This window comes from Lissotriton helveticus, chromosome 7 (genome assembly GCF_964261635.1).
Source record: "Lissotriton helveticus chromosome 7, aLisHel1.1, whole genome shotgun sequence".
NCBI lineage: Eukaryota > Metazoa > Chordata > Amphibia > Caudata > Salamandridae > Lissotriton > Lissotriton helveticus.
The window spans coordinates 1,667,517,882-1,667,531,253 of NC_136068.1; the positions used below are offsets into that span (position 1 = coordinate 1,667,517,882).

The 13,372-nt window shown below is 55.5% G+C and overlaps 1 protein-coding gene across 2 annotated transcripts in view; it reads left to right on the forward strand.

Moving 5' to 3' along the window:
* GRAMD1A (GRAM domain containing 1A) overlaps positions 1-13,372 on the forward strand; it is a 336,050-nt gene that overhangs the window by 234,397 nt on the left and 88,281 nt on the right. For both annotated transcript variants that reach the window (XM_078655362.1, XM_078655361.1), the window contains 4 exons: positions 3,108-3,211; positions 4,260-4,355; positions 5,719-5,799; positions 10,021-10,136. In XM_078655362.1, coding sequence (XP_078511488.1) covers positions 3,108-3,211; positions 4,260-4,355; positions 5,719-5,799; positions 10,021-10,136 — 397 coding nt within the window. The remainder of the gene's footprint in view (positions 1-3,107; positions 3,212-4,259; positions 4,356-5,718; positions 5,800-10,020; positions 10,137-13,372) is intronic.

A 13,372-nucleotide genomic window follows, 5' to 3' on the forward strand; every position in this document is an offset into this window, starting at 1 on the left:
TTGGGTAATTATAAACCCATGCTGGAAAATATTCTGTTAGGAAGTCTTGTATTCCTGATCAGAGCTCCTATCTATAAGGTACGGTTATCTTTTTTGTGCTTCCCTGTGCACATGAACCCCCATTGTCTGTATCTACAAGTAGAGTAAGCCAGGAACTGCAGGCGACATATGGAAAAGAACTCCGAGTTTGAGTTACCCGAGTGCTGAATGTGCTAATATCATTGAAACGTTCTATTATTGGTGGTATTTGAAGAAGGAAAAAAAACAGGACTAAAGGTTTGTGCAGCTTGAACCTCAGATTTTTAAAAGAATCTTTATTCTACTCTCCAGCCATTAAATTCATGAATCTTCACTGTGCACAAAAGCACAATAGACTAAAGCCAGGTAATCTTGCACAACAGTGCACTCCCAACAAAGCATCACGAGCACCAATCTAACAAAAAACCCTTTTCCCCATCAAACACTTTGGACCTTAAGTTCTTCGTGGTTTCCTAGAGCGGTGATACCTCAGCTCTGCCAAATCACCTCATACTTAGCTGGGACCAACTGCTACCCAAGGTGTGAGATCACGGCAGCTCTTCCAATGCACCTCACATCTTACCTTCTGACGTCAGTCCTTGTCTGCAGTACCCCCTGTTAATTTAGTAATGAATGCACACATTGCTTCTCAGTCAAGAACTACAAAACCGAATTATGAAAGTGTTGGGCCTTGAGCTCAGCTCTGCGGATGTACCTCCCTTCTAACATGCATCTGATCCCTCACGCCTGCATTCCATGGAGATTTATTTATTTATTTATTTATTCAAAGTTTTATATAGCGCGAACAAGATCCTTACAGATATCAGAGCGCTTCACAGAGACAGGGGTAGGGGCAGCAGGAATGAACAGAGATAATGGGAGCAGTATAATAGTCACTAACATAGTAGGATAATAATAACGTACAGAAAACATATCAATATACAATCAGGTAAACAAGTAATATAAGACGGCACAAGTCATTGATCCCACTACAGAAGGGTTCAGGTAAACCTTGGATGTGTGGATGGCTTATACCAATTTCTTAGGATAGAGAGAACACTGGGTGGGGGCATCGGGAGGGTGATTCAATAAACCAAAGTGTATCATATATTGGTCGGTAGTAAGAGAGTAGCGTAGTAGTGTCACCATCAAGTAGGAGTATAGTGCCAAAGGACAGGTGAACAGTGATACAAAGCGATGCAGAGTCTCTGATCCAACACCTATAAAGTACAGGAGATCTTGGCCAGAAGGATGGTTTTCACCTCTTTCTTGAAGAGTGCAGTGGCGGAGATAAGCCTGGTTTCAGGAGGGAGCGCATTCCAGATCCTGGGTGTCATTCCTGAGAAGGAGCGCTTGTATGTTTTCTCTTTCCGGAATCTACGAGGTTTCAGGAGTAGATTTTTTGTACTTCTATTGGTTCTCGAACCTCCTGATATAGACAACTTTTGAGCGAGGTAGTTGGGTGCATTGTGGTGCACGGCCGCGTGTGTCATAACTGCAATTTTTAGCTGTATTCTGGCTTCAAAAGGCAGCCATTTTAGAGACTTTAAGTCTGGGGATATATGCGAATGTTTTCTTGAGCCAGTAATGAGTCTCGCGGCAGCGTTCAAGGAGGCTCTTAGGGGTGCTGTTGTGGATAGCGGGAGTCCGCTGAGGGCCACAATTCCGTAGTCTATTCGAGGGATGACTAAAGCTTGTACAGCAGTTTGGAAGTCTTCGGCAGGGAGGAAGGGTTTAATTTTCCTCAGTGTGTTGATTTGGAAATTAGCTCCTTTTGTGGCTTTGCTAACGTGCTGCTGCATGTTGAGCTTGGCGTCGAGTGTGATGCCTAGGGATTTCGCCGAATCCACGATGGTAGGTTGGACATTGAGTGCTGTTAGGTTATTGAGCCAGGTTTGGGTGGTGGAAATTTTCGCCGGGGGTGAGATGAGTAGGAACTCAGTTTTCAGAGCATTTAGTTTGAGGTGATTATCGGCCAGCCAAGATTGAGTGTTAATAAGTGTGGAATTCAGATGTTTGATATCTTCCGGGGATTGTAGCTTTAGGTAAAGTTGTGTGTCGTCGGCGTACATATGGAAATGAACATTGGATGCTTGGAGCAAGGTGGCGAGCGGTTCCATGACGAGGTTGAACTGTGTGGGGGAGAGGGAGGATCCTTGTGGAACACCTAGATCTGCAGGCACAGGTGTAGATAGCACATTGTCGATCTTGAACTTCTGGGACCGATTATGAAGGAAGGACGAAAACCATTTGAGAACAGTTCCCGATAGACCCATTCTAGTGCTTAGCAGCTCCAGCAAGTTCTTATGTTTGACCGTGTCAAATGCTGAAGAGAGGTCAAGAAGGATGAGGAGGCAAGACTCATTGCGATCAAGGATTTGGAGGGCGTCATCAATTATGTGTGTCATAGCTGTTTCCGTGCTATGTTTCGCTCGGAAGCCTGATTGATGAGGGTTGAGGAGGTCAAATTGGTCAATGTGTTTTGTTAGTTGGAGTTGGACACATTTCTCCAGCATGGTCCAGGCACCTCTGTCGGCTCCTTTCAGAGGTGAGCAGCGCCCTCTGCTGTTCTGCCTTTGGAAGTGACGCCTCGCTCTTCCATTGCACCCTCTGTTTGCCATAGTGGGGGAGCACGCTGCCGCCCTTCTTGCATATGGTACCTTCCTATACTCTTGTGTCTCGCTCCCTGGTGGCGTCGCCCCTCAGTTCTGGTACTCTATTAGAAACGTACCCGGTATTTTCCATTGTGCACCACTGCTGATTATTCTGTGGTCGCACGCGCACTCCCAGACCTCTCGCCTTGACTCACTGATCCGCGATTCAGGATATCTAGCGACCTGAAGTTGGCCATATGATGACCTGCAGAACCAAAGCGCAGATACCAAAGACAGCTTTATCAATGCTTGAACTTTCGCAAAACTGCGCTGTTTCTCTCTCACACACAACCCCCCCCCCACACACACACACTGCATCCACATTCCCACATACGCATCTATACATGCACACTCGCCTCCGCGCGTGCGCACATACACACATCTGAGGTCTCTCTTGCCCTGGTTGAAGATGTTGACTGTCTTTTCTCCCTCCAGATTACTCGTGTGCGTTGCAGCGAGACATCCTGCTCCAGGGCCGCCTCTACCTCTCGGAGAGCTGGATCTGTTTCTACAGCAACATCTTCCGCTGGGAGACCACGGTGAGTACCCTCCGCCCGCACGGCCGAGAGGCCACGGTGAGTACCCTCCGCCCGCACGGCCGAGAGGCCAGCGTGGCAGCGAGCCGGGGGAGGCATCTGTGCGCTGTGCCCCTGGCATAGACTTCATCAGAGCCCACTGCGACATTAGGCTGGAAGCTTCACTGCCCCAGTTCTGGGGCGAGGCAGGGAGGGTCTGGTGGGCCTCCCCCTCCTATATACAGATCTGGCATGGAGCTTCTCTAACCCAGCCCTGCTGGGGAGCCCTCACCATACCAGCGCCGGTCTTCTATATCCAGTGCTGGCAGATGTTTGTCCCCGTGCTTCCCTGGTCTGTGGTTTTCCATGCTTATCTTTCAGGCACAGTTGTCTCCCATACTAATGTGGCAGGGCCTATTGTCTCCCATACTTCCCTTGTAGGGGCAGTTGTCTCCCATATTTCTCTGGTAGGGCCTATGCTTCCCTGTTAGGGCCTCTTGCCTTCCATACTTCCCTTGCAGGACCTATTGCCCCCACACTTCTTTTTCCGTGCCTATTGTCTCCCATGCTTCCCTGGCAGGTCCTATTATCTCCTATGCTTCCCTGGCAGGGCCAGTTGTCGCCCATGCTTCCCTGGCAGGGCTGCTTTTCCCTCATAAGTTTGTTAATGAGCCTGTTGTGCCACATACTTCCCTTTTAGGACCTCTTGCCTCCCGTACTTCCCTGGCATAGCCTCCTGGTCCCCATACTTCCCTGACAGTGCCCCTTGTCTCCCATGTTTCCCTGGCAGGACCTCCTGGCCCGCATGCTTCCTGGCAGGGCCTCCTGTCTCCCATACTTCCCTGACAGGGTCCCTTGTCTCCCATACTTCCCTGACAGGGCCCCTTGTGCCCCATACTTCCCTGGCTGGGCCTCCTGCCCCCCACACTTCCCTGCAGGGCCTCCTGTCCCCCATACCTCACTGGCAGGATCCCCTCTCCTTAGCACCTGTGGCTCCAGCATTCCTTGCAGGTCCCGCCCCAGCGCACTTTGACCCCAGTCCCGCCCTGAGCTCTCATTCTGTGCCTCTCAGATCGCCATCCAGCTGAAGGACGTGCGCTGCATCAAGAAGGAGAAGACGGCCAAGCTCATCCCCAACGCCATCCAGGTGTGCACGGAGAACGACAAGGTGAGAGAAGGCGGGGAGGGGGGGGGACGGGGGGAGGGGAGCCAGAGGTGGGCAGGACAACTATCAGAGGGACACAAGAGAGAAAGAAGGGGGCTCGAGTGTGGAGAGACGCGGTGGGAGTGGGGGGTGTTGAGATTAGGGTGGGCTTTAAGAAGGGAACGTGGGTTTGCAGTGCAGAGATGGGGGTCGGCTGGTGCCCGACTGGGTAACGACGAGTGAGGGAGAGGGCTCTGGATAGATTAGTTGTGTGCCTCTCTGGCAGGACTTCACCGTGGAAGGCCTGCGCGGTGGGATATGGCGCTAGACACCCTGACCAGGCCCGAGTAGCTTCTGGAAACCCCTCTGATTGGCTGATATTGCTGGAACACCCACCGTGTCCAATGGCCATGCTACACCGAGCCCTCTGGTACTCTGCCAAGGCTGCCCTCAGGTTAGGGGTGCCTCCCACACTGGCTCCAGCCACATCTACCGGGCGCCCTGCAGAGCCACGGCAGGTTGCACCGTAAAGCAAGCGTAGGTTGGCTTTTCATGTGCCCTGCACCTCCCACGGGTACTGCGAGGCCTCACACGGTAGCCCAGGCAGCTTACACGGTAGCCTGCCCTCACCAAAACATACCCATGCACCGTCCACGTGTGCACGGGGCGGTCGGCCTGCGCTCCTGCACATGTGCGCCAAGTCGAGAGTTGTTTAACCCTCTTACACTTTACTAGTTTAGCTCCTAAATGTGCCCGGCCCCTCCCCACAGAGCCCAGGTTTCTTCCACAAGGGTCAGACTTCCCTGATTCTGCACTCCCCCTCCCTCGCAAGGTCAGACTCCTCCCACTCGCGCCTTTGTTCCATCAGTGGATGTCACCCCCTCCTACACCCTATGTGCCCACAATCATTCCTCAAAGGTCTGAGGCCCCGCCCACAGGGACCCATCTGCCCCGTAGATGTCAGGGCTCCGCGGGGCTCAGGTTCCCACTCTCCTCGGATGCCCGCTGTCCGCCTGCTCTCCCCAGGCCCCTCCCACTAACCCTGCGCACCCAAGCTGTCCTCACTCATGTACATTGCCAGAGTATCTCCCCCCACACGTGCCCGGCCTGCCGCACGGGATTCCAGCTCCACCCACCCTCAGCCCTGCAGCCCCCCCCCCCCCCCCCCCCCCAGCCAGGCTGCCCCACACGTGTGTCTGGAGCCGACAAGTCACGTTCTCCGGCCTGGGGCAGGGTGAGGGGCTGCCCCCGGCTTCACCCGCACCTGTCTCTGCCCCTGCTCTCACGGGTGGGTCTGTCCTCTCTCCGGCACTGCGCACCGGGCCCTCCTCGGGTGCGGTAACTCCCTCTGCCCCGCGGTCACAGTCCTCTTCTTATCTCTCCTCAGCATTTCTTCACATCCTTCGGCTCCAGGGACCGCTCGTTCATGCTGATCTTCCGCCTCTGGCAGAACGCGCTGCTGGATAAGGTACGAGCTCCCTTCCCTCTCTGTGCCAATAACGCCTTCCTCCTCCTCCTCCTCCTCACTTCTTCCTCTCTTCTGTCTCTGAATCTGTGCTCTCTCTTTTTGATTGCTGATGATGTCATGTTTGTTGCGAGTGCCACTGTGGCTTGGAGCATTGTTGAGCTGAGATGATGCTGAGCACAGAGGGGCCCCCCTCAGTCTGGGTTGGGTGCAGCCCGTGGGGTGTCCCACTTTGGGTGAGGCGAGCCGCAGCCTCCGCTGTATCCAGAGGGGACACCAGGGCACAAGTCCTATAAAAAGAAGTGGGGGGACTGACCATATGCAAAGGACCTCATGACGTCACGTGCTGAGCGTGTCCCGGTGTCTGAAAATCACACCGGACACGTTCAGCATATTTCTGTGGGGCCCAGCTTATTGGCAGTGTGGACGACGTCCACCCTGTGAAAAGAGTGGGGGGACGCCGTGTACCTGGGTGTACCCCCGACTCGAGCCCTGGGGGGGTCACAGCCTGTGCCTGCCTCATCTGTCCGTGCGAGGTGCCGGTTGGAGACCTCTCTCTGTGAGTGTGATAAATGAAGTGGCCCATCTGTGCTGGTAACTTGAACCAAACCCCTCGTGGTGGGTTAGTTGTAGCTGCGCCCTCAGTCTGGCCTGGGCACTGGAACCTCTACGCTGTCTCCCATAGACTCTAGGGGCCTAGGCACTCGGGGCTCCCTCAGTTTTGCCTGGACGCTGGGGCCTCCCTCAGTCTAACCCAGGCACTGACAGCGCTCTCAGTCTGAGCTAGGCACGGTAGGCCCCATCAGTCTGTCCCCAGTGTTGTAAATTCATTCTCTCTGACCTTCACACTGGGGGCTCTTTCAGTCTGGCCCAGCCACGGGGATGTGGTGGGGTCTCTCAGTCTGGCTTAGACACTGGGGGCTCCCTCAGTCTGGCCCAGGCACTGGGGGCTCCTTCAGTCTGGCCCGGGCACTGGGGGCTCCTTCAGTCTGGCCCGGGCACTGGGGGGCTCCTTCAGTCTGGCCCAGGCACTGGGGGGCTCCTTCAGTCTGGCCCGGGCACTGGGGGGCTCGTTCAGTCTGGCCCGGGCACTGGTGGCTCCCTCAGTCTGGCCCGGGCACTGGGGGCTCCTTCAGTCTGGCCCGGGCACTGGGGGGGCTCCTTCAGTCTGGCCCGGGCACTGATGGCTCCCTCAGTCTGGCCCGGGCACTGGTGGCTCCCCCAGTCTGGCCCGGGCACTGGTGGCTCCCCCCAGTCTGGCCCGGGCACTGGTGGCTCCCTCAGTCTTGCCCTGGCACTGGGGGCTCCCCCAGTCTGGCCCGGGCACTGGTGGCTCCCTCAGTCTGGCCCGGGCACTGGGGGGCTCGTTCAGTCTGGCCCGGGCACTGGTGGCTCCCTCAGTCTGGCCCGGGCACTGGGGGCTCCTTCAGTCTGGCCCGGGCACTGGTGGCTCCCTCAGTCTGGCCCGGGCACTGGTGGTCTCCTTCAATCTGGCCCATGCACTGGTGGCTCCTTCAGTCTGGCCCGGGCACTGGGGGGCTCCCCCAGTCTGGCCCGGGCACTGGGGGGCTCCTTCAATCTGGCCCATGCACTGGTGGCTCCCTCAGTCTGGCCCGGGCACTGGGGGGCTCCTTCAATCTGGCCCATGCACTGGTGGCTCCCCCAGTCTGGCCCGGGCACTGGGGGGCTCCTTCAGTCTTGCCTGGGCACTGGGGGGCTCCTTCTGTCTGGCCCGGGCACTGGGGGCTCCTTCTGTCTGGCCCGGGCACTGGGGGGCTCCTTCAGTCTGGCCCGGGCACTAGGGGGCTCCTTCAGTCTGGCCCGGGCACTGGGGGGCTCGTTCAGTCTGGCCCGGGCACTGGTGGCTCCTTCAGTCTGGCCCGGGCACTGGTGGCTCCCCCAGTCTGGCCCGGGCACTGGTGGCTCCCCCAGTCTGGCCCGGGCACTGGTGGCTCCCTCAGTCTGGCCCGGGCACTGGTGGTCTCCTTCAATCTGGCCCATGCACTGGTGGCTCCTTCAGTCTGGCCCGGGCACTGGGGGGCTCCCCCAGTCTGGCCCGGGCACTGGGGGGCTCCTTCAATCTGGCCCATGCACTGGTGGCTCCCTCAGTCTGGCCCGGGCACTGGGGGGCTCCTTCAATCTGGCCCATGCACTGGTGGCTCCCCCAGTCTGGCCCGGGCACTGGGGGGCTCCTTCAGTCTTGCCTGGGCACTGGGGGGCTCCTTCTGTCTGGCCCGGGCACTGGGGGCTCCTTCTGTCTGGCCCGGGCACTGGGGGGCTCCTTCAGTCTGGCCCGGGCACTAGGGGGCTCCTTCAGTCTGGCCCGGGCACTGGGGGGCTCGTTCAGTCTGGCCCGGGCACTGGTGGCTCCCTCAGTCTGGCCCGGGCACTGGTGGCTCCCCCAGTCTGGCCCGGGCACTGGTGGCTCCCCCAGTCTGGCCCGGGCACTGGTGGCTCCCCCAGTCTGGCCCGGGCACTGGTGGCTCCCCCAGTCTGGCCCGGGCACTAGTGGCTCCCCCAGTCTGGCCCGGGCACTGGTGGCTCCCCCAGTCTGGCCCGGGCACTGGTGGCTCCCCCAGTCTGGCCCGGGCACTGGTGGCTCCCCCAGTCTGGCCCGGGCACTGGTGGCTCCCCCAGTCTGGCCCGGGCACTGGTGGCTCCCCCAGTCTGGCCCGGGCACTGGTGGCTCCCTCAGTCTGGCCCGGGCACTGGTGGCTCCCCCAGTCTGGCCCGGGCACACGGTGGCTCCCTCAGTCTGGCCCGGGCACACGGTGGCTCCCTCAGTCTGGCCCGGGCACACGGTGGCTCCCTCAGTCTGGCCCGGGCACTGGTGGCTCCCTCAGTCTGGCCCGGGCACTGGTGGCTCCCTCAGTCTTGCCCGGGCACTGGTGGCTCCCTCAGTCTGGCCCGGGCACTGGTGGCTCCCTCAGTCTGGCCCGGGCACTGGTGGCTCCTTCAGTCTGGCCGGGGCACTGGTGGCTCCTTCAGTCTGGCCGGGGCACTGGTGGCTCCTTCAGTCTGGCCGGGGCACTGGTGGCTCCCCCCAGTCTGGCCCGGGCACTGGTGGCTCCCCCCAGTCTGGCCCGGGCACTGGTGGCTCCCCCCAGTCTGGCCCGGGCACTGGTGGCTCCCCCCAGTCTGGCCCGGGCACTGGTGGCTCCCCCCAGTCTGGCCCGGGCACTGGGGGCTCCCCCAGTCTGGCCCGGGCACTGGTGGCTCCCCCAGTCTGGCCCGGGCACTGGTGGCTCCCCCAGTCTGGCCCGGGCACTGGTGGCTCCCCCAGTCTGGCCCGGGCACTGGTGGCTCCCTCAGTCTGGCCCGGGCACTGGTGGCCCTCTCAGTCTGGCCCATGCAATGGGGGCTCCTTCAGTCTGGCCCGGGCACTGGGGGCTCCTTCAGTCTGGCCCGGGCACTGGGGGCTCCTTCAGTCTGGCCCGGGCACTGGGGGCTCCTTCAGTCTGGCCCGGGCACTGGGGGCTCCCCCAGTCTGGCCCGGGCACTGGTGGCTCCCTCAGTCTGGCCCGGGCACTGGTGGCTCCCTCAGTCTGGCCCGGGCACTGGTGGCTCCCTCAGTCTGGCCCGGGCACTGGGGGCTCCCCCAGTCTGGCCCGGGCACTGGCGGCTCCCTCGGTCTGGCCCGGGCACTGGGGGCTCCTTCAGTCTGGCCCGGGCACTGGCGGCTCCCTCGGTCTGGCCCGGGCACTGGGGGCTCTCTTAGCAGTATGTCCTAGACACTAGCGCTCCCTCAGCATTCTGACCTACACACTGGGGGCTGATATATATAGCCTTGATAATATTGTGCTATAAAGCAATTGCACTACGAGGCGTTGCAAGGTTGAAGGTCGCCTGAGATAACTGAACAATGTGAACAATCTGCCTAGAATATCGTGCCAGCTGAGATTAACACGCTTATATCCTAAGGCAATGTTATCTTCGGAAATATGGTGCAAGGAGCAAAAGGCAACTGAGATATTGTGCAGATGTTGTGGAAACTGAAAATTGTTCGCGAAGTGTGTGCTCCTTGACTAGCGCCTGCAGAATATGGGCTTGATAAAGACCCTGAAATAGTTGAAAAGCAGCAACACACTGTGCCCTAGGTCTGCGCTGGTAGCCCGAGCTGGCCTCTCCACGTGCTCCTGCAGTAGGAGCCCCAGAGAAGGCAGCTGCAGAGTAGTGTTCTGTCGTAGACCCTGTTGTAACACCACCCCTTCCTCTGTTCCTCAGACGCTGTCTCCCAGGGAGCTCTGGCACATCGTCCATGAGTGTTACGGCTCCGAGTTGGGGCTCACCAGCGAAGACGAGGACTACGTGTCTCCGGGGGATGAGCTCAATGGCCTAGGGTAAGTTTCTGGGGCTGGTGGAAGGAGTGGTCAGGCTGGATTCACCCCTCCGTGACTTGTTTTAGAACCACCCGCCTGTGGAAATCCTGCCCCCCCCCCATTTCCCCTCTTCAAGCCATTGGTGGTTCAGAATGCTCCACTTCCCGTCTCGCGGTGAATAAGACATATGTGCATCACTTCCTGTGAACAAGTTGAGTAAGACTGTCTTTTGTAGGGTATGGTTCAGATTGTGTCACTCCTAGTGTCCATTTTATTAAGACCGATGTGTGTACCACAACATCCTGCTTGGTCCCCTGCATCCACCTGTCTGCCCACCTAGGGTCTGTCGAGGGCAAGCTCACCTGGGCATGGTTAAAGTCTTTGGCCAAACGCTGCTCATCTGTCCTCCCGTCTTCTTTCAGACCAGCATTTGCTCCCCTCTATTCGGTTCCCCAAAGTCATCCAGGCAGTAGTTAACCTTTCTACATGTATGCCCATGAGACTCAATTCTTCATGAGTGAATGGTGGGGTGCTGTCCTCTGCATCCTGTTAATGCATTTTGTGGCTGGTCGTGGGAGGGATGGGTGGTCTCGGACTCAAAATGAGATCTGGCAAAACATATCTTGGAAGTGGGCAAGTTGGCCACCCCAGGGTAATTGAGCCAACATTGGCCAAGCAAAACAGGACCTTCTCTCTCTCATGTCCTTATATGTCTGTGCTTTAGTCCTTCTAGAAGAAAAACCCTTATATTCTCATGGGAAGGAATGGAGGTGGCAGAGGACGGGAAGCGCGGCAAAAGAAGCAAGAGCAGCATGAGGAGGGGTAAAGTGCAAAGAGAATCTGATAGGTAGGATGAGAACACAGCATTAACAAGCATTGGGAATGCCAGTAGAACTGCCTTTAAAGGAATGTTTCATGGTAAGTGAAGCATTACAAGTAAATAGCATGGGAATAGATATGCATTTTTGAGGAAGCAAAGAACTGTAGAATAATATTTGTGCACGTTAAAAGGTCAGGAGACAGTTCCATTGTCAAGCCAGACCTAAAAATCCGTGTACGTTAATGACCATCCTACTGCCATCTGTGCTGTTGCCAGAGAAAAAACACATATTATCTAGTATTTAACACACTTAAACTGCATTCCAATGTAATGCATGTGCCCCTCAAAGTTCAGGCTCAGGCAGCTGGATAAATAAACAAGCTAATCGCAGCTGCTGTGGTGGGCAAGTACTTTTTTTGTGGAAGCACACAGCTTCTGCCCAATCACAAAATGTACTTGTGACTCCCAACATATTAACAGAGCCAAAGCCACTCTTGGATGCTCACATATATTTGTCTGGGGACAGCTGTGCTGTGAAGCCAGACCATGAAAATGGAGATTGCGAACACGAAAGAGAGGAAAGGGGTCAAGACAGAAGGGAGGAAGCAGCTGAAAGATGAGAACAGGATTCGAGCTATGACAAGAGAGGAGAACTGACAGATTGATCAGTGGATACAAAAAACAACAACCTTCCATGCAGTGGTCCAGAAAGCGAGAAATGCACTTAACTTGTTTTTTATTTACCGTCTATACCATTCTTATGCATTCTATAGGCAGGGAGAGTAATATTTGTTACTATTACCCAAAGCTTTGGTACTCCCTTTACCAAGATGGAAGGCTGAGTCAACCTTGCTAGGATCCAACTTCATGTCGTGCAAGATGACTGCGTGCTTCAGTTGTGAGAGTTTAAGTGTAGGAAACTGGGTTTCTGTTGCTGTAACCCCCCACTGTTTGCCAGACGACTGATGCAGTTTTTCTTGGTGTGCCCTGGGTCCCTGGCATTCAGGTTCCCAAGGCCTGTGTTCTTTCCCCAAAACTAACCCAATTGGCATCTCTGGTCACAGGTCAGCCCCAGGTAAATTATACCACAGGTACCCAGGGCTCTGTAACCAGGGAAGACCTCTAAGGGCTGCAGCACTTATTGATCCACCCTTAGAGGCCATGTACCTTTACACACACACACACACACACACTGCCTTTGCAGGCTGCGTGTTTTGGTGCAGAACAAGTAAAGAGTCGCCATGGCACACATCCCTGTGTGCCATGCACTGCCATGGCACACATCCCTGTGTGCCATGCACTGCCCTGGCATAGATCAGTCACCCCTTTAGCTGGGTGCCCTATGCCAGTGGTGAGGGTACAGTTGCATGAGCCCTGTAACCCTACAGTGTCTAAGTCCATTCTTAGACATTGTAAGTGCAGTGCTGCCATTAGGAGTATATGGAGCTGGGAGCTTGTCATTACAAACTCCACAGCACCATAATGGCTACACTGAAAACTGAGAAGTTTGGTATCAAACTTCTCAGAACATTAAACCCACACTGATGCCAGTGTGGGTTTAATGTGCACACAGAGGGCATCTATGACACTGTCTTAATTAGAAATTTTGTTTGGCGCCCTGCATCGCATTTGGCGATGCAGGGCGCGCAACAATATTCATTTTATTCATTGAAATGTCTACTTACCTGCATTCATCCGTATTCCGGTGTTTACTACCCGCCACCCTGCTCCGCCCCACGTTGCCGCCCGGCAGCACGCCCTATACGGGCCGCTACTACTTGTGCATAATCTTCCTTCCTGCTCCTCGGCTGAACCTTTACTGAAAGCCTTGCATTGGCTACCCATTAAGAAAAGGTCAATCTTCAAAATCAGTTGCCTTGCATTTAATTCACTAATAAACTGACCTCGTTACCCAAGTCAAAAACATTGCTGCTGTCCAGTTGGGTATCTGCGCTATAAGGACAAAGCCCTGCTTATCGTTCCTTGTGTTCGATTGACTAGATGTAGGGAGAGGTCTTTCTCTTACCATGCCCCTCACTATTGGAATGGTTTGCCCTATCATGCTCACATCTGCCCTGCTTACATCAAATTCAGAAAACCGCCCAAAACCATCTTATTTTAAAATTTTGTGATAGGTTTTTGCTTGTTTTTATCAATTGCACCAAACTTCTCCTACAGAGGTGATTTGTGCGCTACTATAGTAAGCTATATTAACATAACAAAGTCGTTTGAAAAAGCATTCTTAAGTAGGAAACACAGACAATTTTAAATTAAGTTTGCAAACTCACAGTTCAAAGTAATGTCCGAAAAATACCTTGAATTATACTAAGTAGTTGCTAATAAAACAACAAAAAAATTCCATCAAGCCATAATATTTTAAATGACAAAAAATCAGAGCTGAAGATCATTGTGCCCAAAATCAACACAGCTGCTTTAC